The following is a 22797-nucleotide window of genomic DNA, read 5'->3' as shown; positions in this document are numbered from 1 at the left end:
CAGTCACTAGCAAGTGGAGGCAGAGGATTTTTTCTATTAATATATTAACAATATTCCATCAAGAACTTACTCAGTTTTAATTACATCCTCTGATTAGCTGCCAACTCTAGCCGAGTTTTAAGCCCCGAACGTACAAATACCTAGCCATCTGCTAAATGACCTTGGGTCTGACTCATCCCACCGAGTTGGAAGTTAAATTGTGTAAGTGCCAGTTCGGTCCCGTTTCTCTCCCGAAGGAAGGGAAAGCCACTTTCAAAGGGGATGCTTAGGTGGGTCGGACTGTCCTCTGGGGGTACGGCTCGTCCTCGGGCTAGAGACAGAGCTGAGGAAAGCTGTGTAGTGTAAGGTAAAGCTTTAAGAGGTAGGTGAAGTGAATCCAGGGTCTACCGCACAGCTCGCGTACTCTCACCTGCCTGCCGCAGAAGTTGCCCACGTTAATGGCACATACGGGATGTATGCCAGCTAAACCCAAACACGTGCTCATTTGCAACAAGAAGGCAGAGTTAATGGTGCTTACCCACTCTGACGAACAAACAATTTGTTACAAGCCCTGAATGCAACTTTGGCTTACATTCAACACAGAAAAACTACTTTTAAAACAGTTTAATAGCTCAGTCTGGTGAAAAAGTTGAATTCTGAACCAAGCTTCAACCATGGTACAAAGAGTACTGAGGGACAATACCGGTTACTAACCACTGAAAGCACTGTCTGTTGGAAAACGTAGTTTTAATAGATATTCTTCATCTTACAGAAGAGCACAATAAATACACCACATTCTATAGAAATTTCAGATGACACGAGTCAGAAGAGGTGAAAGAGGGAGAATACCAATAGACTACATAACCATACCCCTGAATTGCATGACAAAACACTCCCTACTGCAACCACTACAAGCTGTCATTTATACACTTCAGGTTTTTTTGTGCCGCCCCCCCCTTTTTTTTTTGAGGGAGAGGGCTTGGGAAAGAAAGAGAATAGGGATACAAGAAATCAAGGGAAGCAATAAGATGGGTTCCCAGAAAAGATGCTGGACTCCCAGACAAGATGCATACACAAAAAACAAGGATGAGAAGGAAGTGTTTAAGCACTTTCCTTCCCTCCAATAAAGAAGCTTTGTTGCTATTTAAGCAGACCAGTTGCTCAAGCAAGTAGCTTAATAAGGCTTGTAGAGAAAACCAGTGATACGAGGCGCTAGCTGTAAGTGGTTAAGCAAACGTCAGTCAATACACAAGCTGGCTGTAACAGTGGTTCTACACACTGGTATTTCATGTTAATAGAGGGCAGGAATCACAGAAGTTAGAAAACTGTGTAGCCTAACATCTGATGACAATCAGCAAAGAAGTTATGCAGATTACTCATAATTAGTGCTGCCATTTGCTCTCAACCTCCTACTTCGTTATGGTTATTTCCACAAAAATGCCTATCAATGCATTGCTAAAATTATGGTTACAACGGTTACATCAGAGGCTTGTTTCTAAAAGTCACTCCAAATGCAATTTCGTATTAAATTGGCCAGGTAAGGTCACCCACATAACAGAAGCTAATAAAAAAAGTCAGCAAACAAGCAAAAGAATCTTGTGAATTCCACCTCTTTACTGTTTAATCTCTCAGACTGGTGAAGACAAATTGTCAATTCTGGTTTCAACTTTTTTAAATACGATTGTCACATTAGAGAAATGAAAACACAGCAAAATAAACTGTACAAAGGCAAAGTAGAATAACAAAAAATATTTTACTAAAACATAAGATTTACAGGAGATTTTCCAGACAAGCCATACAAAATGGTCACAAGCTTTTTCTTGGAGGGATTTTTCTACACTTGACAGCAGAATCACAATATTATTAGTGAAGGTGATGGATGTTTAATGTTCCCATTTTTTGTTCAAACAATGAAGCTTGTCCATCTACAGCGTCTAAGTTAGACTGGGCTAGAGGGTATATTCTAAAGTATAACTGGTTAGCTGCTTTTACCAATGCAATTAGCATCACCATAAAAAGGGAGGAGGAGCCCACAAAATGAAAACAAAAAGCCCCGCAGCTAACCCTGCCTACCTTCATTCACAGTGCTTATACTTAAACCATGATGGGAAAAATGATTAAAAGCAGAGATGTGCTGCTGCTTTCAAAAAATTTCACAACAATCCAGATGATACTTCTAGCCTCTGCTCATGCGGTACAATAGTGAATTAGGACAAGACACAGATTTGCTAATGTGCATTTAATCACCAAAGGACTGAAGATGTCTGGGCTTTTATTCTGTAATGTTTCTAAGACTGTGTCCATTAAATGCAAACAAAAAAGGAAGAGGTCTTGGCAGAACAGGAGAAGTGATGCACACTTGATGTTCAAAGCGCATTTAAATATTATTCATGGCATATAGCCTAGTCCATGCTCTGGCTGTAAAGAAAAAGAAACACATTTAAGAAAAGATGTATTTTTCAGGCCTTATTAAAGTCATTTTAAATACTTATTTTTAAATATCACTTTTATACCACTGCTGCAAGTACACAAAATATATCAGTTCTCAGATTTTAAGTGCAATTGTGAACTCCAGCAGCTGTCAACTTTTCTATATAACAGAAGTGGCCTGACTGCAGTCAATCCAAAAGCAAAAGAGGCATAACGTAGTAATTCTTTCAATCCATTACAGCCTGCAACAGAAGCAGGTATGGAAGAGATGTACTTTCTGAAACCAGATAATCTGTTCCTTAAGCTTTAGAGGAAAAGCAGTGGCATGTACTTTTATTTTACTCCAAATTAGACGCGCTTGCAATTTAGGACCATGAAAACTCAAGATAAAAGAGATCGAGAGAGCTTTTCTTCTAGCAAGCCTCACAGACTTGAAAATAGACCAACTGCAGGCACATTCAGGGTACTTGGACTATAACTGTATGCAATAATTGTTTCTGCAAGTTGCAGACATAAAACAAGAGGTCAGGATTTACATCCCCCAACCAATTAGTAAACAGCTGCTTCCTAAAACTAGGAAAAAAAGTGTAAGATACATCACCTGTTTCTATGGCTTGGGCTTCATTGGTCTTCCATTGCTCAGCTACATCATTTGCTAGTGGATCATCTGGATTGGGAGCGCTTAACAAAGCCTGGATTGATAGCAGGACTGTACGAATCTGCAAAGCTGGGGACCATTTATCTGAAGAGACATTTATATCAGATGAAATACCATATTCACCATTATCTACAGAAATAGCAAGTTTCCCTCTCCCGGATTAAAGAATAAGCAAGGTATTTTTAGACAAATAAAATCTCTTTTTAGGGTCAATTTACAAGTTTCTGTACTTAATAAGATCAAAAGAAAGAAAACAAGGTAGCACTTACCTTTCAAAATATCTAAACATATTCTTCCCAGCTTGTCTACATTAGGATGATAAATTTTGGTCATGAAACGTACTTTAGGAGCTGCCATTGGATATTCTTCTGGAAGGAATAGTTCAAGTTTAAATGTCCCACCCTCAAAGGGGGAATCCTGTGGACCTGCAATGACCACGTGAAAATAACGTGCGTTGCTTTCATCTGGCTCTGCTTTTATCCCAGGGACTGGCTCTGCCAGCAAGCGCTGGGTTTCCTAAAAGAAGAAGAAGAGGCAGCAATGTAACAAATACAACCCATTTAAAATAAACACTACCTGTACAAACTATTTTAAAAACAAGTATTCATTATGAGCTATTTGCCTATGTCGACAGAAACAATGTTAGACAAATACCTTAAAGTCAAAGAACATCTGCAGAAAGAAGATGAGGATGTGGTAAACTGGTATGCATCTCTTTTCGGATCCCTCAACTGCTGTAATAATGTGTGCTTCTATAGCGCAAGGTAATTGTCCTGGTTTCAGCTGGGATACAGTTAATTTTCTTTCTAGTAGCTGGTATAGTGTTATGGTTTGGGTTCAGTATGAGAAGAATGTTGATAACACACTGATGTTTTCAGTTGTTGCTAAGTAGTGTTTATACCGAGTCAAGGATTTTTCAGCTTCTCATGCCCAGCCAGCAAGAAGGCTGGAGGGGGACAAGGAGTTGGGAGGGGACGCAGCCAGGGCAGTGACCCAAACTGGCCAAAGGGGTATTCCACACCATGTGATGTCATGCCCAGTATATAAACTGGGGGGAGCGGGACTGGGGGGATCACTGCTCGGGAACTGACTGGGCATCAGTCAGCAAGTGGCAAGCAATTGCATTATGCATCGCTTGTTTTGTATATTCCAATCCTTTTATTATTATTGTCATTTTATTATTGTTGTTGTTGTCATTATTAGTTTCTTCCTTTCTGTTCTATTAAACTGTTCTTATCTCAACCCATGAGTTTTACTTTTTTTTCCCTGATTCTCTTCCCCCATCCCACTGGGGGAGGGGAGTGAGCGAGCAGCTGCGTGGTGCTTAGTTACCAGCTGGGGTTAAGCCACAACAGTAATAGATAACAATTAAGCTGTCCTCAAATTTCTTAACTCTTGATTAAACTACTGCCAAGCTTTTATTTTTTTCAATACACTTAAGAGCACTTCAAGGAATACCACAATGAAAATACCAAAAGCGTTTCCCGTTCCATGTGCATATAACCATGTTTAAACTCACCCTAACAGACAGTAGGTGACAGGCAAGTTGTTCTATAAGCAGTAAAATTAGGGAAGCCTGATTTCCTACAGAGATCTGTATTCTTTGTTGCTCTGTTCTTCTGCCTACAGCACCAGTCCCCCCTCAGGCACGACGCTGTGATCATAGCTAAGAGCTGACCATCCACCCCGCTAAGGCACTGAGCAGAGCGACCGACCAAGTGCCGTACATCTTTCCCTCTCCTCTGCTGCCAGCCTTCACAAGTCTTACAGGCACCATTCTGCTCCTTCTTTTAAATAAGAACCCAAGGCCAAAACGGGCAAAAGGACGTTAAGCAAGGGACAAGAAGTCCTGCAGAAGCCTCATTTCCTCAGGTAGTTGTAGCCCCATTTCCTGCTTTTCCTCCAGCACGTTTTTACCATGTACAGTTAATTTTTTCACCACGCTTCTGTGTTGGCTTTCACAAAGAAAAATTACCCTGTTTCTACTGATGAAAACTATAGTAACTTGTAGGTGTAATATTAATTTATTATTCCAGTTTTATAGCGTATTTATTCTGTGTGTCTACAATAGCACTAATACAAGCACAAAATAGACACATTACCTCTACTTGGCTTAAATACATTCTTCAAACATAACTGGACTGTTACAATACTGGCATTTTGTAGCAATAAATTTACACAGCATTTAAGTGATATGGCTGTCTTGATGCAATAAAATAACACCTCACTTAAGCAAAAAATAATCAAATATATATAGTACAAAGAAGTGAAGTCACAGTAATTAATGCCAAAATCCAGTTATTCATCTCAAAATTGCCAAGGTCCTACCATCATAATATTGAAGTTATTACTATGTACATACACAAACATAAAAATAAATTTATCTGGTCTAATTCCTTGTTGTGACTACATATTGCCTGTTTACCCGCATGGGCATTAGCTGCCCATGCCATTTACGCCCTTTACTGGCAGGCCATCCAAGCTTCTTAAAGCTGTCTACACTCACTTCTTGCAAGCATATTTTAAATGATACACATAAATTTGTAACGTACTCAGAATTTGTATTCTGCTGGTTATTTACTTGTACAGTAATTTTGCAGAAAAGCAGTTACAACAAATGCTTAAAGCTTTCGTTCAGTGGTATGAAAGTCAGTGAGTAAGAAACTATAGATTATCCCTGTAAAAGCATAAAACATTCTCAATTTCTTCCAGCAAATTTTCAGTATGAGGGCTACCGCAGGTAAATGGGACAGTTTGGATTTCCACCTATGAAGGACCATATACTTACTACAGTATGACAGTTTTGGCAGAGGAAACAGTGTCTTATGCCAAATACAAACTAATACAGTGAGCAAACTTGAAATTAAAAAAAGAAAGAACTTAACGAAAAGACCCAATTTTTAAACTTCTTCACAGCTGCTACCACTTGGACTTTGCCAGATACACGCTAGTAGGCAAATCATGGGTTTGGTTCTTATGGGCATGCTCAAATGTAAGACTTTTTTTTTGTTTTTAAATATGAAGGATAACACATTTTAAGAGCTCGGCTGATCTCAGCAGCCCCTAGCCCCCACTCAGTCACTCTGGTCCCCAGACTGCCTCCCTAGTTATGCCAGTATGCTGACTGTAACCATACTGGGCAGCCAACCCTGGCTTAAAATAACCCAGAATCAGCAGTTCTCTGGCAGCAGCATCAGCACTTCTACCTGCCAGCGTAACTGAGGGAGCAATGCCTGACTGCGAGCTGCACATTCTGCCACTAAAAACCATTTGTCAATAAACAATGAGAGAGCCCATGTATGAGAAAAACGATTCTTTTAATTGAGGTACCGCATTATACTGAAGGGGCTATACCACTGCTCGCACGTCGTCATGTTCAGACAGCCCTTGATGCCTCTACATTACGTGGATGCAGTTATCTTGCTATGAAACACCACAGAAAAGGGGCGTGCGAAGAAAAGCATTTATGCTGCATACAGCTACACCAGTGCTGAGGCTACTCAGAACCCATTCGGGCCCCCTGCGGAACATTAATATTAGATGAAAAATGCTTTAAGCAAGCATGCCTCGCTTCCTGCACTGCGCATGGAGCTCCACCACTGTTGGCATAATTGAAGCTCTTTTCAAACACAGATGAGGAGGAATACTTGCAAGGAATCTGAGGGAATTGGTTGACACTCATCTTTTATACCCACCAGGCTCTGATGCAGCCATCATGCCCATAGCAAGCACCAGGCTAATACTGTTTTATGCAAAAGCTAAGAAGCATCTTCAGTTCAGAAAAGGCATCTTTTTAAAACAGTATAATACAGACAAGCTTGTTAGACTATGAAAAACACAAGAAAGATGCCATTTATTAAAAGAATGTGAAATGTTTGTATGTAAATATATCAACACCACCTGCTAAATTCTGACAGGAAATAAGGTTTTTGCCCTTCGATCATGAAGGAATTTATAATATCTTCAATATATTTTGAAGGAAACTATGGAAAAGGAACAGAAATGGAGAAATTAATAAAAAAGTTAAGTTTTAAGGTCTAAGCATATAAAATGCTTAAACATACAAGTAGGTCCAGTTCTAAGTGATATCAGGGACTTGACTTCCACATTTTACAGTAAAATGGCCAGTTAAAGACATGCTGATACAAAAATCATTTTGATTTGCTGTAAGACTTGGAGAAATAAGTCATACTTGAAAGAAACAGTTGTCAGTATACAGCGCAACACTAGGCACCAGATCAGGAAACTGAACCAGTTAAAGATTTGGGGGGGGTTGGGTTATTTTTAGTGTACATTACCCCCCCCCCCCCCCAAAAAAAAAACCACCCCACCCCCAAACCTGTAAGTCACCCACAAGAGAGTCATGAGATGTGGACTCAATCTACAAACACGGAAATGTTTAACTACATGTTGATCTTATTTTGTAGTTTTGTATTACTTCCCCCGGAGAATGGTTGCCCAATGAAAAGCAGCATCTAAAGATGTTAAAGTAAGTATATAAATCGATTCTAATTACGCTTTTAACTTCGCGCCTTTTTGAACTAATCAGGAAGATCAGGCATATGCAATACTTCACTTTCCAGTACCTTTGTAGGCAAAATCTTTCTAATAGTTTTTTAGCTGAGAAAGTGAGTTTTGTGCAATCTGTTACTTCCCCATTTCTCCCCCAAACTGCCTTTGAATCCTTTGTCCAATTTCACCTTTTCTGTACATTTTGTAAGCTGGCAGTGGCTAAGACAGAAATCAAGCTCAGTGCTACTGAAGAGAAAGACATGAGGAACTCTGGTATTACATGCTGTTTGGCCAGTTTATTCCAACCAAGTATGTACTATTCTTGCCTGGCAAAAACCCCTGCCAATAAGGATAAAAAGAGCTGGGACACCCAAATATTAACATGCTAAAGAGAAAAAAAGGACAAATTCACAGAAAACCAGGTTTTGCAGTTCCGTCACTCACAATAAATGTTTTTACAATAGAGCAGTTAATTTTGTCTTCATGGGAATACAACTTTCCATCAAGTAAGTGTTCCAGAACAGCACTTCATAGTGTTTCTTATTAGCTCTCCTCTAGCATACTGAAGTAAGTTTTACAGAAGATATTTCAGGACATATTTTGAGCTCTAAAGCTCTTAATGAAGTATCCCATGCTGCCGTAGGCAGTTATTTCTATTTGTCATACTCTGCAATGTTTTTAGATTGAGATGTCTTCTCGCTCCTGCTTTTACTCCACTTTTTCCAAGTCCAAGTTAATGTCATAATTTCCATTGACTAAAGAAAATTAATAAACCCAAAATGAAGATACATGCCAGTCAGTACTTTAAAAAAAAACCAAAACACACAACACTGTCATTCACAACCAGTTATGCCCCCCACAATTTTATCTTTCTTATCTTTAAGTGGTTAAAAAACACAGAACTGTTGAAGGTGTTTTGACAAGCAAAAGCAGAGCTGTTCTTATTAACACAGGTGGCCTGAAGTACAGTGACAGATGATACGGATGGGACAGATGGTGTAGCTGACATTCTGCATAGCTATTCTTCTATGAAGACATTAAATTGAAAACTAATTGTAGCCGAGGGGGGAGAAACCCTCAACCTGTTTTTACAGTAACCTGTGAGGACAAGAAGCCTCAGGAAGAGAGTGCTCTGATCTTTAGAAGAGACCAACAGAGCAGGAGGTGGGGTGAAGGTTTTTTGGGTTGCCAAGACTGAGAGAAGCCATGCAAACACGCAAGATCAATTTGCAGGGGGTATGTTTCATTCTTTGAGCTTTTGCTTGGTTATCCTGCTTTCAGTGGAAGTAGGAAAAAAAAAAGTTACTGAAAAGCAGACATAACCACCGGGATTCTCCTGGCTCATACAGCCAGAACAAGACAGAGCCCTTCTTTAAGGAAGGGAACTGAGCAACCCAGAAGATGATTCCATACAGACATGCACAAAAATCAATTGTTAGAGCACATGGAGAAATGAACAAGCGTACAAAGAAGGAATCCATTTAATCACTTCCAGTCTTGCAGAAGTGTTTATAATAGCCTCAAGCTGCCAAGGCCTTAGTCAAAACAACCAAAAAAAGATTTCTGTGTGCTACATTTTTGGAAAACAAAAATGTACTTCAGAAGTCTTACTTGCTATCAACAGACTAAAGCAGGATCAAACAGTGGCATACTGGCAAATAACTACAATCAGAAAACTCACGTATGCAAGCATTTGCAAAAAAAACCCCAAACATTATTTCTTACATAGCAGAGCCACTGCAGCTGAACTGAAATCTCTAAAGCTTCACCTGTCCGACATGAGACCACTCCAGTAGAGAAGGAACAAATTACTGCATGGGATTAGAGAATATTTAAAGCTTCTTCATTGCTTTTTAGAAAGGAGTACTATATTCTTTGCTTGGAAAAACAATTGCAATTCCATTCCCTGTACTATGGCAATAGTTAATTGCCACAAATTTCACACTGCCTGCCAAGAGATATGGCTAAAAAAGAACAAATCAATATCTAGCACCTACAAAATACAGGAACTTTAAGGCTACTGTATGAAGGCCACTAGAATTTAAGAAAGAAGCTTGCTTGCAAAGTCAGCACAAACTAGCTCAAAGAAATCCAAGCTCCATGTCTTCAGCCAAATTTGGTTTGCTTAGCAATTCAGCTGTCTGCATGCTCAGTTTCCTGACACCCCAGTTTTCTTATTTCATATTCAATATTACTGCTATACAGTTACCTTCAATAAGTAAAAAATTCTACATATTAATCCACAAGTTAAATACAGTAGTCTTTAGTAGTAGTGAGATGTTATAATTGAAGGAATACACTTTCTGACAAAATCTAACATGGTCTTCTGCTCTACACAGTCCTTTAATATCAGCTGTGAAGTCACCTGGTGAAATTCATAAAATCCATTAGAAAAAAGGGAGCTTAGAGAAATCCCAACACTTTACAAAGCCTGAACATTTTAAGCTGATAAATGAACAGCCACTGCAGAAAGGAAGAAAAAAAGCTGTGCTGCCTTTCCATTTCAGCCTATTATGCACCTTCACTTTTGCCTGTATAGCTGTCTCTCAACCTCATGGTGAAACATAGCATGTAGCCAATCTGGAAGAAAAAAGGAAAAAAAAAAAAATAAAAAAACAATCACGCAAGAAAGAAGAGTCCCTGATGCAGTTCACCACATGTCTCCACAAACAGCTGTGCCAACAAAAAAAAGGGTGCAAACACGTGCTGTCAGAAGGGTGGGAGAACAGACTGCTCCTTTTGGTGAAAGGGCTGGTTTAAAGAGTTGAGGCTGCAGCATGAATCACAGCGAGATACTAGCGTAACAGATTACTATTCTGTAACCAACCTAAAAAGGAAATACAGAGACTACCTCCTTATTCCAAAGGAAGAAGCTTAACTACCAACGGAGCCAATTTCAGTAACAGATGGTAAACTGCTAAATTAAAGTCTTCATCCATCTATAAAAGTCTTAAACACCAAAGACTCTGTATATCTTCTTACTTGTTATAAACAGTTATCTGGCAACCTTTTATAGTGTTGAGACTACAGAAAAGCATCTTTATGGCTAGCAGCTTTATGCTAGTACCTTGAAAACAGAGAGATAACATCATTAAGACTTTCAGAGGTCAACATAGCTGTGACAAAATTATTCTGAAACTTCAAACCAGAAAACAATAAGGCCTCTTATGCAAAGAGAAAATATTGCAGGTCTTAGAGCTCTTAAATATTTAAAATGGCGCCATACCACATCTTTATGCAAAGTCTCAGGGGAATGATTCCTTCCTTGTATTTTCAGCAGCACATTTACTAGCTCAATTCTCTATGCAGCAGTCAAGTAATTTACCTTCAGCATCACCTACTAAGATGGCGGTTACACCCCTACAACTTTGTCAGGCCAAGGCAAGGTACAAGCCCTCTCTAATCTACTTCAGACAGTGAAAAAATGTAGGTAACATCCACCTTTACCTGTAGGTTCAACTAACCCTAGGTGGCTTTATTCTGAACAGATCAGGGAAGACAGAAAATGGATTAGTATCTTTGTCTTACTTAATAAGACTTAATCTGCAACAGGAATTACAGCTCACAGCTCAACTCCCAGTGCTTATTGCTGCCCCCTTGCCAGAAATCACCATCCTGCAAATCTACTGAGAAAGTAAACCCTGTCAGCATTCCCAATTCAACTCAGGAAAAGTGAGCTGGGCTCTCTTAACTTGATCTTTAACCCAAAAAATGCTAACTGACAGCATACAAACTCCGCTGCCATCTAGTAGAGGACAGTAACTTCCAACAGAAACTGATTAACAGTTGGCATTGCCTGTCGGTGAAAGCATCTTCCACCAGTACAAATGAATGAAATCTGAACAATCTCTTGATAAGTTTCTTCCATAGGTGCTACAAGCAAGGGTCTCCTAACAGCTGCCTACAAAACAAAACTTCTTTGGTAGCCTTGGCCATTTATAAAAGGAACAATACGATGCAATGCTGCATGAATAGTCCCAAGATGGCCTAGAAGAAAGGTAATGGTAAAATGAAGGAGGCATCCAGATTGAAAGAAACACACATCAGCTTGCCTCACTTCTTTGGGACATAAAACTTATGTTTGGTATGGTCTAATTTAACTGCATAACCGTCTAGGCATATGTACAGGGTGTAGGTAGCAGGGGGGCTCCAGGGGTGGCCTCTGTGGGAAGGGGCCAGGGGCTGCACCGTGCCAGAGACAGCCAGCTCCAACTGACCTGCCGCAGGGCACAGCTGAGCCCATCAGCCAAGCTGGTGGCACATCTGGGAAAATGTATTTAAGAAAGGATAGAAAGCATCACACAGAATAGTGAGGGGGGGATTAAAAAAAAAAAAAAAAAAAAAGAGTAAGCAAACCTGGCATGAACACCAAGGTCAGAGAAGGAGGGTGAGGAGGTAAGGTGCTTCAGGCACCAGCGCAGAGATTCCCTGCAGCCCACGGAGGACCAGAGTGGAGCAGACATCCACGCTGCAGCCCATGGAGAGGACCATGCTGGAGCTCAGGAAAAGCATGAGGAGGAGGCAGCAGCAGAGAGGAGCTGTTATGGACTGACCACAAACTCCCATTCCCCTGCAACCATCAGGGAGAGGGGAGGTAGAGGAGTCAGGAGTGAAAGACTGAAGCTGAGCGTGGGAAAAGGGGGCAAAGGTGTTGTTTTCATTTTGCCTTTGTTTCTCACCATCCAACTCTATTTTACTTGGCAATAAATTAATCTTCCCCAAGTCGAGTCTATTTTGCCCATGATAATAATCGGTAAGCAATCTCCCCGTCTTTGTCTCAACCCATGAGCTTTTTCCATCTTATTTTCTCCCCCTGTCTGGTTGAGAGAGTGGCTGGGTGGGCATCTGGCAGCTGGCCAAGGTCAATCTGCTATAGCATAAATCCAAAGGTAACTTTTAATCTGAAATGTGTTTATACTGTTGTATCCAGAAGCACTTTTAGAGAGGATGTGGTAGACAGTTTCAGACTTCACAGATGATACTGCAAATTAGAGTTTTTCAAAAAGAGATGACAGACTTAAAATGAAAGCCACTAGCTCCATTTTCTGCTATAGTTGAAATGATAACACTTATCACTTGGAGGGTACCACATATACCAATTTATGTGGGAGAAGATGTGATGAGGAAAAAGAGATATCTTTCAGTTTGAGTGATTGCTCATCAGTCTCTTCAATATTTGCTTCCTAGGGGAGATCAGACATTTGCCGCCAAGTCCTCCAGGAAGATTTCTAAAGCAGATGAAAAGTCACTACCGACAGCAAAAAGCAAAGAGTTTAAAAAAAAAAAAAGTTACACCTAAGTTCCACTCTCAATGACTAAAAATTAGTGCAAGTCCTTTATCTCATTCTTCATTGGCTTCAGCTGTTGAGTTTACAAGTGAGTCAAATTGCTTTTCTCCCCACCATTTCAGCCTGGTTCTCAGTCCTTCTTGATTAACTTCGCTCACATCTGTAACTACCTCCACCTTTTCCTTTCCTCACAAAATGCAAGGGTCTGCCCAAATGGGAAGCCCTAACTTCTCAGCAGCAGCACTAATTTGTACAGTCACCATTCCATGCACCCCTTTCATCAGCCCAAGGGTTTGCAAAGTCAAACAACAACTGAGATCACAGAACTGATCTGGCTTAAGAAATAACCTTTACTGCAGAGTTCTGAGCCACATCAGTCCCTCAGTCCAAGTTCACTGCAGTGGCACAAAAACTTTTGTGCCAGCCCAGCCCAGGCTAAATCTGTTTGTACAGTAAGGCTGTTCAACATGAACCACAGGCTAATCACCTTGAGAACTTCTGGTTAATGTAACTTAACTAGGTGGTAACGTTTCCACCTTGTACTGGCTCTCTGCCAAAAACACAGAAGTGCAACACCAACTTTAGCATTTCGATTCAGACTACATACAGCATACACTTGTTTCTTATTTTTATTCTGATTGCAGGAAACCCTTGCCAGCTACCAGCACCATTACCTTCCAACTACATCTAATAGTTTGGATTAATCTGGGGATATGAAATAGAAACTAAAGGTTTCAGCTGCATAGGGCAAAACTTAAAGCGGCATATTGGCACACAGACAAGTTATAATTACTTGCCAAATGGTAATTCTTTCCTGTTCTGTCAGAGTGGGATAAGGGGGAAGATCACACTGATCTCCTTCACCAAGAACTGGTAAGTTGCACACAAGAAAGTAAACCACATGCATGTTTTTGCTTTGATTTTTGAGGGGGAGGCAGCAGGAGAAAGAGAAACATATCAGTCAAAACTGTCTTCTACACATAGGGATAAAGCTGCTTCAGAAAACCACAAAGACTCAATTCAAAAATTTTATAACAGTACATCACATTTTGGCACAAATTCTTCCAGGGTCTATCAATTCATTAGCTACAATTATGTAAAGAACTGGCTATAACCAGCATTACTGAAAATAAATTGGTTACCTAAGTAGATGTCATATTGTCAGAGAGATTTCAGAATGTTTAGATTAAAATTGTATCACTGTAAAACAACTACATCGGAGAAAGTCCTGAATGTAACATCTGCCTTTTAGGAAAAAAAGAATTAGCAATAAAGCCCGCTAAACTGTAAAGCAAAGGTCAAATATCATAAATAGAAGGCTGCACTTGTGGTTTCCAGTAGCTGGCCTCCGCACGAATTCTTCTCTTCCTTGCCATATAATCCCCAAGTGTCAGCATCCCACATGCCTCTGCTTCCTGGACTGGTTACTGGCCTAACATCTCCGTACACTAATGCTTCCACCACCCTGTGGGTTCCCAGACCTCATCACCAGCCCTGACTGTACCTACCTCCCAAAAAAAACAGCAAGCAAATGCTCTGAGCGTCAACATGTCAAAGGCATCAGCTGTGAAAAAGAATGAACAGAACAATGGTACAGTAGATTTAGAAACCATTAACTAGTACTCAATCTACAGACAATTGTCCAGCAACTTGAAACTACAGCTCTGCTAAGCAAGCACTGCAAACTCTGGATCACTCACAATCTTCCCCCACGCACTTCTGGATCGCTCACCGTCTTCCCTCACGCACTTCTGGTTCTCCAGTTCCCATTACCACACAATTTTAACCACTGCAAAGTCACTTACAGTGAGATGAAGACAAATGCACTCCAGGTAAGTGCACCTTCCCAGAAATAAATAAAAAAAAAATAAACCACAAAAAAACCACCAGAATCTACCCACTCTTGGAAGACCTTGTTGCCAAACAACAGTAACATGAAGAGGGGTATTTTTAAGGTCAGCATCACTCTCCCCTGAGAATGACCTTGTTCTCAAATTTTCCACAGCAGATTACAGGATTTTGGAACTGTGAAGCTGAGATCCTATGCAAATTCCTGGAGGATTATCTATGTACTAGCACAGATCAAGCTTTTCATGGTGCATCTCCAGCTATAGTAAAGTGAGGCATAACTAAATTCACTAATCTAAGAGTGTAAACCATTCCTGCAGTTATACTGATGTAACACATTTGCATTAGAGTCTTGCATTAATATATAGTGCAGAGTCAATTATCAAAGTGTGCTTAAAGCAAACAGTAATTCATAGAGAACTTCTGTCCAAATGCCATCTGTATCGGGTTTGCATGGCAAGGTTTTGGTAGCAGGGGAGCTACAGGGGTGGTTTCTGCAAGCAGCTGCTAGAAGCTTCCCCCACATCCGACAGAGCCAATGCCAGCCGGCTCCAAGACGAACCCGCTGCCAGCCAAGGCCGAGCCCATCAGCAACAGTGGTAGTGCCTCTGTGATAACATATTTAAGAAGGGGAAAGAAAAAAAAAAAAAAACAACAAAAACAAAATAACTGGACAGCAGCAGCAGCCAGAGAGAGGAGCAAGACTTTGCAAGAGAAACAACCCTGCAGACACCAAGGTCAGTGCAGAAGGAGCAGGAGGAGGTGCTCCAGGCGTCGGAGCAGAGATTCCCCTGCAGCCCGTGGTGAAGACCACGGTGAGGCAGGCTGTCCCCCTCATGCAGCCCACGGAGGTCCACGGTGGAGCAGATCTCCACATGCAGCCCGGGGAGGACCCCACGCCGGAGCAGGGGGATGCCTGAAGGAGGCTGTGACCCCGTGGGAGGCCCACGCTGGAGCAGGCTCCTGGCAGGACCTGTGGCCCCATGGAGCAAGGAGCCCACGCTGGAGCAGGTTTGCTGGCAGGACTTGTGACCCCGCAGGGGGACCCACACTGGAGCAGTCTGGGCCTGAAGGACTGCAGCCCAGGGAAGGGACCCACGCTGGAGCAGTTTGTGAAGAACTGCAGCCTGTGGGAAGGACCCACGTTGGAGAAGTTCATGGAGGACTGTCTCCTGTGGGAAGGACCCCACGCTGGAGCAGGGGAAGAGTAAGGAGTCCTCCCCCTCAGGAGGAAGGAGCGGCAGAGCCAACGTGTGATGAAGTGATCGTAACCCCCATTCCCCGTCCCCCTGCGCTGCTGAGGGGGAGGAGGTAGAGAGATCGGGAGTGGAGTAGAGCCGGGAAGGAGGGAGGGGTGGGGGGAAGGTGTTTTAAGGTTTGGCTTTATTTCTCATTATCCTACTCTGATTTGATTGGTCATAAATTAAACTAATTTCCCCAAGTCGAGGTTGTTTTGCCCATGATGGTAATTGGCGAGTGATCTCTCCCTGTCATTCTCTCGATCCACAAGCCTTTCATTATATTTTCTCTCCGCTGTCCAGCTGAGGAGGGGAGTGATAGAGCAGCTTTGGTGGGCACCTGGCCTCCAGCCAGGGTCAGCCCACCACAACATCTATGCCAAAATTTGCCACTTACTTCTCACTATTAACCTACCAGTCACATGTAACTATGAAAGTGTGTTTTTGTTTTGTACTATTACACAAAACAAATCTTAATGATACACTGAAAGCCATGCAAACGTAACAGACATGTACAGTATAAAACAACTGCGTGCAAAGCAATAAAAATCGATTAGCATCAGTACTTATAAAGCTTGGTGTACTGTAGATTTGTACCTTAAAGTTGCTCAAGTATTATACAAGAAGGCGGTCCAAACAAGATTTTTGCCTCTAGTTGGATTATTTGCTGGTTTTTTTCCTCAGTTTTTATTCCTTAGTGTCTATTGAAAGCTTCTTTAAGGAAAAGGCTGTGGAAAGTTATCAGTGTCCTCCTTAAGATCTTTTTATTAAGACTCCCATGTTTTCCTTTTAAAACTGGTACCTTGGTTTAACTTGAAAGTTTTCTTATCCTCTGGGCCTGAGCCACCTCAGCCTCCCTCCCACACCTCCACAAAGGATCTGTCCTGCCAAACTCCAGGCTTCCAATACCTGCCCGTACACCCCTCCCACTACCACTGCCAGGCTATGCTATACTAGTCACCAGGCAAGAAGACTCAATGAGGGACGCAAAGTAGCGTATGTATTATCTTCCTACCTTCCTACATTTGTTGGGGAGGCTGAGGGAAGGTGGTTTTAAGAAAAACAGCACAAAAAAACCCTCTGAAATTTCCCAAAATTTTCACCCTTCTGTCAAATTTGAAGTTATCCACAAGATTCAAACAGCACACAAAGGGCAGAAAGACATCACAAAGACCAAATATACAGCTTCTCTGACAAATGCCAAGGAATAGCACTGTCCAGAAGTAATGTTTTCTATGCCTAACCACCATCCAAACAAATGCAAAATACCGTGAAAAGGTATTAAGTTTACCTCCAGTCTTTTCTATTTAAATTTTTTATCCAGGAAATCAAAATATGGCTGGAAATGTCAGAGAAATCAAAAAGTAATGGTGACTTAAATTTTCACATGGAGACATGATGTCCATGCCGCAGAAGCCCATAGCTTCCAAGACAAAGTAAGAAACTTCAAGTTAGCGGCCAGTAATGCCATTTAAGAACTTCTAGAAAGTTTCAGAAGTTGCAGACTAAATACCTGATTTATATTTTAAAAAACATATAAAGCTGATTATACTGACCTCTAACACAGAATGCTGTAGGTGCCTATCACCACATACACCATTAGAATCTCCGTGAAACCTCCCAGAAATTTTACAATTTGAGGCAGCATTTTACAACTCAGCAGTCCAAACGTTACCCAGATTCTTGAAAAATACTGCAAGCAGGAGTTCATTGGCAGCAATGTGGAAATAGCTTCTTGCAGTAAACAGCAAGGAAGGAATATCTCAGACAACACCATGCTACCATGCAGGGGAGGAAATCAAAGCCTCAGTAATTTAACACTGATAAATTCGTTAATAAAAAAAATTTGAAGGAGTCTCAGCTACTGCTTCAGATGGTTTACTTCATTATATGAGCAGCTGCAGTAACAGAAGCGCTACTAACAACTGGCTACACAGTTAACGCATAGACCTGGACATCAAATTATGAATGATGTGATCACTGCAGCAGTGAAAACAGCAGAAAAAACATTTGAAAAGATGACACGAGGCAGTGTTGCCCATCCCATTCAGATATACCGACAGCACTTGACACGGCAATGAGGTGGTTTGAATGTCAGCCAAAAAAAAAAAAAAAAAAAAGAAATCAGATGCAATTCAACTCCTTACTTGACTGGAGCTACGTGACTTTGCAACACTGGAGAGAATTGGTGTAATAAGGACTTGAAAGTAAAAATCTCTGGGCTTATTTATTGTGTATATTGCAAAGGCTCGCTTTTTAATACTGTGCAGTAGGAAAAAGGTTTACAAAGATTTGTGTTTTTGATGCTGTAAATGTGCCATACCGCATTTTTATTTTATCTTACATTAATAGATTTTTCTTGTCAAGGTGATTCTCAGAGGACCCTTGGTTTTGGACTATTGAAGAAAATAAAAATTCCTCTTCTCTATTCACAAGATAGAAGGTTTTCCAATTCTGATTATACCTTTAAAGATTCAAAACTATATCACCATTTTCTACTCACCATTTGTGATGTGCTAACACTAAGTCATAGCTCTAAAGCAAGTCATTTCTTGAGCTTACAGATCATCCCCCGCCTCCTTTCTTTAAAGTCTGTCTTTCTAGGACAGCAAACCAGGAGTAATTCTGTATCTTCCGTAACAACTGCTTTGCAACATCTATACTGTCACCTTTTAATTGAATTTGGGGAAAGTATTGGCAATATAGAGCTCTCTGCTGAGACAAGGAAAGCTACTGCTCTCCTACTGGGCTAGATGACAGCCTGCACATAGTGAAAAAGCAGGCTGAGGAGTACAGGGCCGCTAGTCAACCTGAGAGCCAGGCCATCTGCCAGCAGTCGGTCAAGACGAGGAACGCCAACTGCATTTCGAGCAGTTAGCTAGATTCTGTACTTCATTACAGCCCAAATGTGCACTCCTATCCCCCATCAGCCATTGACAGTCTCCCTCAGATGACAACACAAAGGGTGCATGTGGATCAGAGGGAGGTCTTTTCCTAATAGTAACCTAAGCCAGTTATTTATCGTCAAATTTATTACTGTGCGTAAAGAAAATCGGATCTTCTTGTTATTGGAGTTATTTCACCTTTCTACAGCTCTTTTCTTTCCTCTCTCTCTCTCCCCCGCTTCCATTTCCTTTCCTGATCTTTCAAATTCTCACTAGCAGCAGAGTTCACTCCCTCTCCTCCCTCTAAGGCAACTAGCAACAGGAAATTTAACTCTAACATCAAGATTGGCAGGATAGAAAAGGTCAAAACAATTCTCACTCGAGACTCCTGAAGACTCAAGCAGGCATATTTCTAGGTCTCCATGTGGTATTTCAAAATATGACTTTGCATGTTTTTGAGATTGTAGTAACTAGTCAGACTCAAGTCCTGGACCATATGCACATCTGGCAACCTAACGCACACACAGCGCAGGAGCTAAAGAATTGGTCATCTAACACAACCGCTCCAAGATTGAAAAGCTCTAGACCGGCTGCAGGCAACTTATAAAGTACACATGGAAATACACAACCCACCGTACACACCACCCTGTAACAGATAATAATCCCCAAAACTCTAAGGGGGATCTTCTGGAGGAAATCTGGAGTTTCTAGGTCGCTCTTCTGCTGCCCTCCACCTCCACTCTCCAGGCGGAGAAGAAACATTCCCATGCCATCACACATCTTTGAAGTGAGTTGTGGGAATTGCTCCAGGTTTTTTCTAGAAAAACATGAAAAAACCAAAAGCGCCAAGAAGGAAATTTATGCCCCAGCTTACAAGTGGGTGCGCTCCTTGGTTGTATTCAGGGGAACTGTCAAGAGCTATTAAAAAAATTTAACACGGACACCAGCCTCATGACTGAGCTCTTACCACAACTCTGCGATGAATACCAGTTCCACTGTGTTATGAATCAGTGCTCCCTCTCACACCTGAAATATACTCAGCTTTGCATGCTGCGCACTCAGGCAGCTGGATGAGCATCAAACTCATTCTGTAGGATTTGCCTTCATTATTTTTACTGCTTACAATTGTGAGCAGTAATCATAGTTTAGTCTGTTTCACACAAGATGAACGCTACTCCTACCTTATTGTTTGTTACCTCACCTCCTCTATCACCTATTAGATAACTTGACTTTTTAGAGAAAACAGTTTTATTTTTTCATCCACTATTTAACATATCCTACACTCGGGTGTTTTACAACGGTTGCCAACATCGCGTGCTCAACCAAGAGGGCTTTACGGCGTTATAGAACGTCACGAATAACAAGGGTGCTGTTATTTCCTGTGAGGGCTAACGAACCTTACTGGAATCACTTAGCAAGTTTTGTAAAAGGAGTGGTCACCAATTTGAGGCCTTCAATTCACATCACTTGCAAATCCAGTGGGAGACGGCAGCCCAGCACAAACATCCACGCCAGCCACAGGACCGAGCTACCCCTGGATAGCGCGCAACGCAGCCACCTGTATCTCTACTGAGCAACTCCAAATCATTCAAGCCTTAAGCCTGAAGTTGCCCATGGCGGGGGGGTCAGGCGAAAGCACCCCGAAGTTGAGAGCCCTCGTGAAGCCCGGTAGACGAAAGCCGGACCAAGACGCCGAACCGCCGCCACCCGCAGGGCCGACAGCTCGGAGGGCAGGTACCGCGTACCGCTCGCCCCGCTCGAACCCAGATTCAACTCCTCGCTGCCTTCTGTTCCTCCCCGCAACCGGGGGAGGAAAAAACCCGACCACCGCCGCGCTCCCCCGGGCCCGAACACGGCGAGGGCTGCGCCGGGAGAGGGGAGGGGGGGGGCCGGGGCCAGCGCTGCCCGTCTGCGGGCGGCAGGCAGCGGGGGGGGGGGGGGGGACGGAGGGAGGGTTGCTCCCGCTGCCTTCCAAGCTGCGGGCCCCGGGAGCGGCGAGCAGGCACCCCACGGACGGCGACGGCGGAGGCCGTGAGGCACCACCGCCACCGCCCGGGCGGGCCCGCTCCCGCCCGCCGCCCCCGGGCCCAGCCGCTCCCGGGATACCCCCCCCCCCTTCCGCGGGACACCAAAGCCCCACTCAGCTCCCGCGGCGGCCGGGTCCGCGTGTCCCGCGTGTCCCCCGCCTCGCCGGGCTGAAGGAGGAGGCCTGCGAGCGGCCCTGCCCCCGCGCGGCCCTACCGCCGGCCACCGGAAGCAGCGCCCCGACCCTGGCCCGCAACGAGAGAACCGGCCCGGCCGCCCTTCTCCCCCCCCCCCCCCCCGTCCCCCGCCCCGCTCTCCCCTGGGCGGGCGGCGGCAGCGGGGACAGGCGCGGATACCTTGATGATCCTGCGGGGCAGCCCGGCCATCTTGTCTCGTCGGGGTTGCGGGCTCGCGGGCTCTGCCTCCGCTCAGGGGCTCGCGCACAGCCGGAAGGAGTCCGCCCCGCGCTTCCGGTGGCGCCGCCCTTCGGCGCGGAACGCCGGGCAATGTAGGCCGCGCCGCGCCCGCCGGCTCGCTCGGGACAGGCCGCTCTCTCGGCTGTAAAAGGGGGGTCCCCGGGACTCCGCTGCCCGTGGAGGGGGGGGAGGCTGTGAGGCGGAGGGGGGGCCGGGCCGGGCCGCTGCCCGAGGCGTGTGGGGTCATCGCTCAACGCTGACAGAGTCAGGGCTTCCTCGGCGCGTCCTGTGCACCCGTCAGGGTACGACGGGCACCGTTCCCTGACTTTAGGCAGTGGGAGCGTCACTAAACCTGTCACCAAGATACCCTAGAACATCTTTGTCTTAACACCTGGTCGGTGACCCTCCTCCTTTTTTTAGCAGAAAGAGAAGTATCGTGGAAGTGGGAGTGTAATTATCACACGAGCGTCCTAGGACACTACTGGAGCTGCACGGTAATGGTAACATCTAGCACCATGCATCGTTGCTGATGGGAAATAAAAGCACAGAAAGATGAAGCGATTTGCCATAGGTTACCAAGCAGGCCAGCAGCACGGCCAGCAATAGGACCCTGCGCACATACAGTTCCCTGTCAAGTGTTTCCACTGGTTTAAAAGCAGAACTTCTAGACGATCTACGTAATCTCTGTACACTCTGGAAAGTTCTGCGCTGGTTTTGGCTGGCGTAGAGTTTATTTTCTTCACAGTAGCTAGTATGGGGCTATGTTTTGGATTTGTGCTGAGAACAGTGCTGATAACCCAGGGATGTTTTCGTTTCTGCTGAGCCGTGCTCACACAGAGCCAAGGGCTTTTCTGCTTCTCCCCCCATCCCAGCAGCGAGCAGGCTGAGGGGGCACAAGGAGTTGGAGGGGACACAGCCGGGACAGCTGACCCCGACTGACCCAAGGGATATTCCAGCCCACAGGACATCATGCTCAGCATATAAAGCTGGGGGAAGGCGAAGGAAAGGGTGGACATTCGGAGTTAGGGCATTTTGTCTTCCCAAGTAACTGTTACACGTGATGGAGCCCTGCTGTCCTGGAGATGGCTGAACACCTGCCTGCCAATGGGCAGTGGGGAATGAATTCCTTGTGTAGCTTTGCTTGCATGCGTGGCTTTTGCTTTACCTATTAGACTGTCTTTATCTCAGCCCACGAGTTTTCTCACTTTTACCCTTCTGATTCTCTCCCCCGTCCCACTGTGAGGGAGGTGAGTGAGCAGCTGCGTGGGGCTTAGTTGGCGGATGGGGTTAAACCGCGACAAGTTCTCTGACACTGGCAAATCTGGACTGTGTAATTGCTGAAACGTTCCTATCACAGATACTGCAAACATGTTCTATATCCTAACTTTTAAGCATTTACATTATTACACAGTGGTTACGATAACATGAAGCATGAGTCAGAAGAGTGGTGTGCCTCACTCCTTCACCCTCCCCGCAATACTTCCTAAAAGCTTACCTAGTTTTCCCTCTCTATCCTTC

General features: G+C 43.5%; 1 protein-coding gene across 1 annotated transcript; it reads right to left on the bottom strand.

The window, feature by feature from the left end:
- Positions 1-709: 709 nt before the first annotated feature.
- Positions 710-21353, bottom strand: UBE2N (ubiquitin conjugating enzyme E2 N). Its single transcript, XM_030002685.2, has 4 exons — positions 21220-21353; positions 3337-3583; positions 3011-3151; positions 710-2397 (listed from the first exon to the last, which is right to left on the bottom strand). Exons 1-4 carry the CDS (start codon positions 21247-21249, stop codon positions 2357-2359), a joined length of 459 nt encoding a protein of 152 aa, XP_029858545.1. The 5' UTR covers positions 21250-21353; the 3' UTR covers positions 710-2356.
- Positions 21354-22797: the final 1444 nt, after the last annotated feature.

This window comes from Aquila chrysaetos, chromosome 26 (genome assembly GCF_900496995.4).
Source record: "Aquila chrysaetos chrysaetos chromosome 26, bAquChr1.4, whole genome shotgun sequence".
Classification (NCBI taxonomy): Eukaryota; Metazoa; Chordata; class Aves; order Accipitriformes; family Accipitridae; genus Aquila; species Aquila chrysaetos.
The sequence above is the reverse complement of the archived record's forward strand: the minus strand, read 5'-3'. Positions and strand labels throughout refer to the sequence as shown.

Bases quoted from the DNA above. Each gene is read 5' to 3' on its own strand.
- UBE2N (XM_030002685.2), bottom strand. From the start codon at position 21,249: ATGGCCGGGCTGCCCCGCAGGATCATCAAG. The intron at 3,584-21,219 runs GTATCCGCGCCT...TTCTTCTTTTAG, and splicing joins TGCCCCGCAGGATCATCAAG to GAAACCCAGCGCTTGCTGGC. The intron at 3,152-3,336 runs GTAAGTGCTACC...ATGTCTCTTCAG, and splicing joins ATGTTTAGATATTTTGAAAG to ATAAATGGTCCCCAGCTTTG.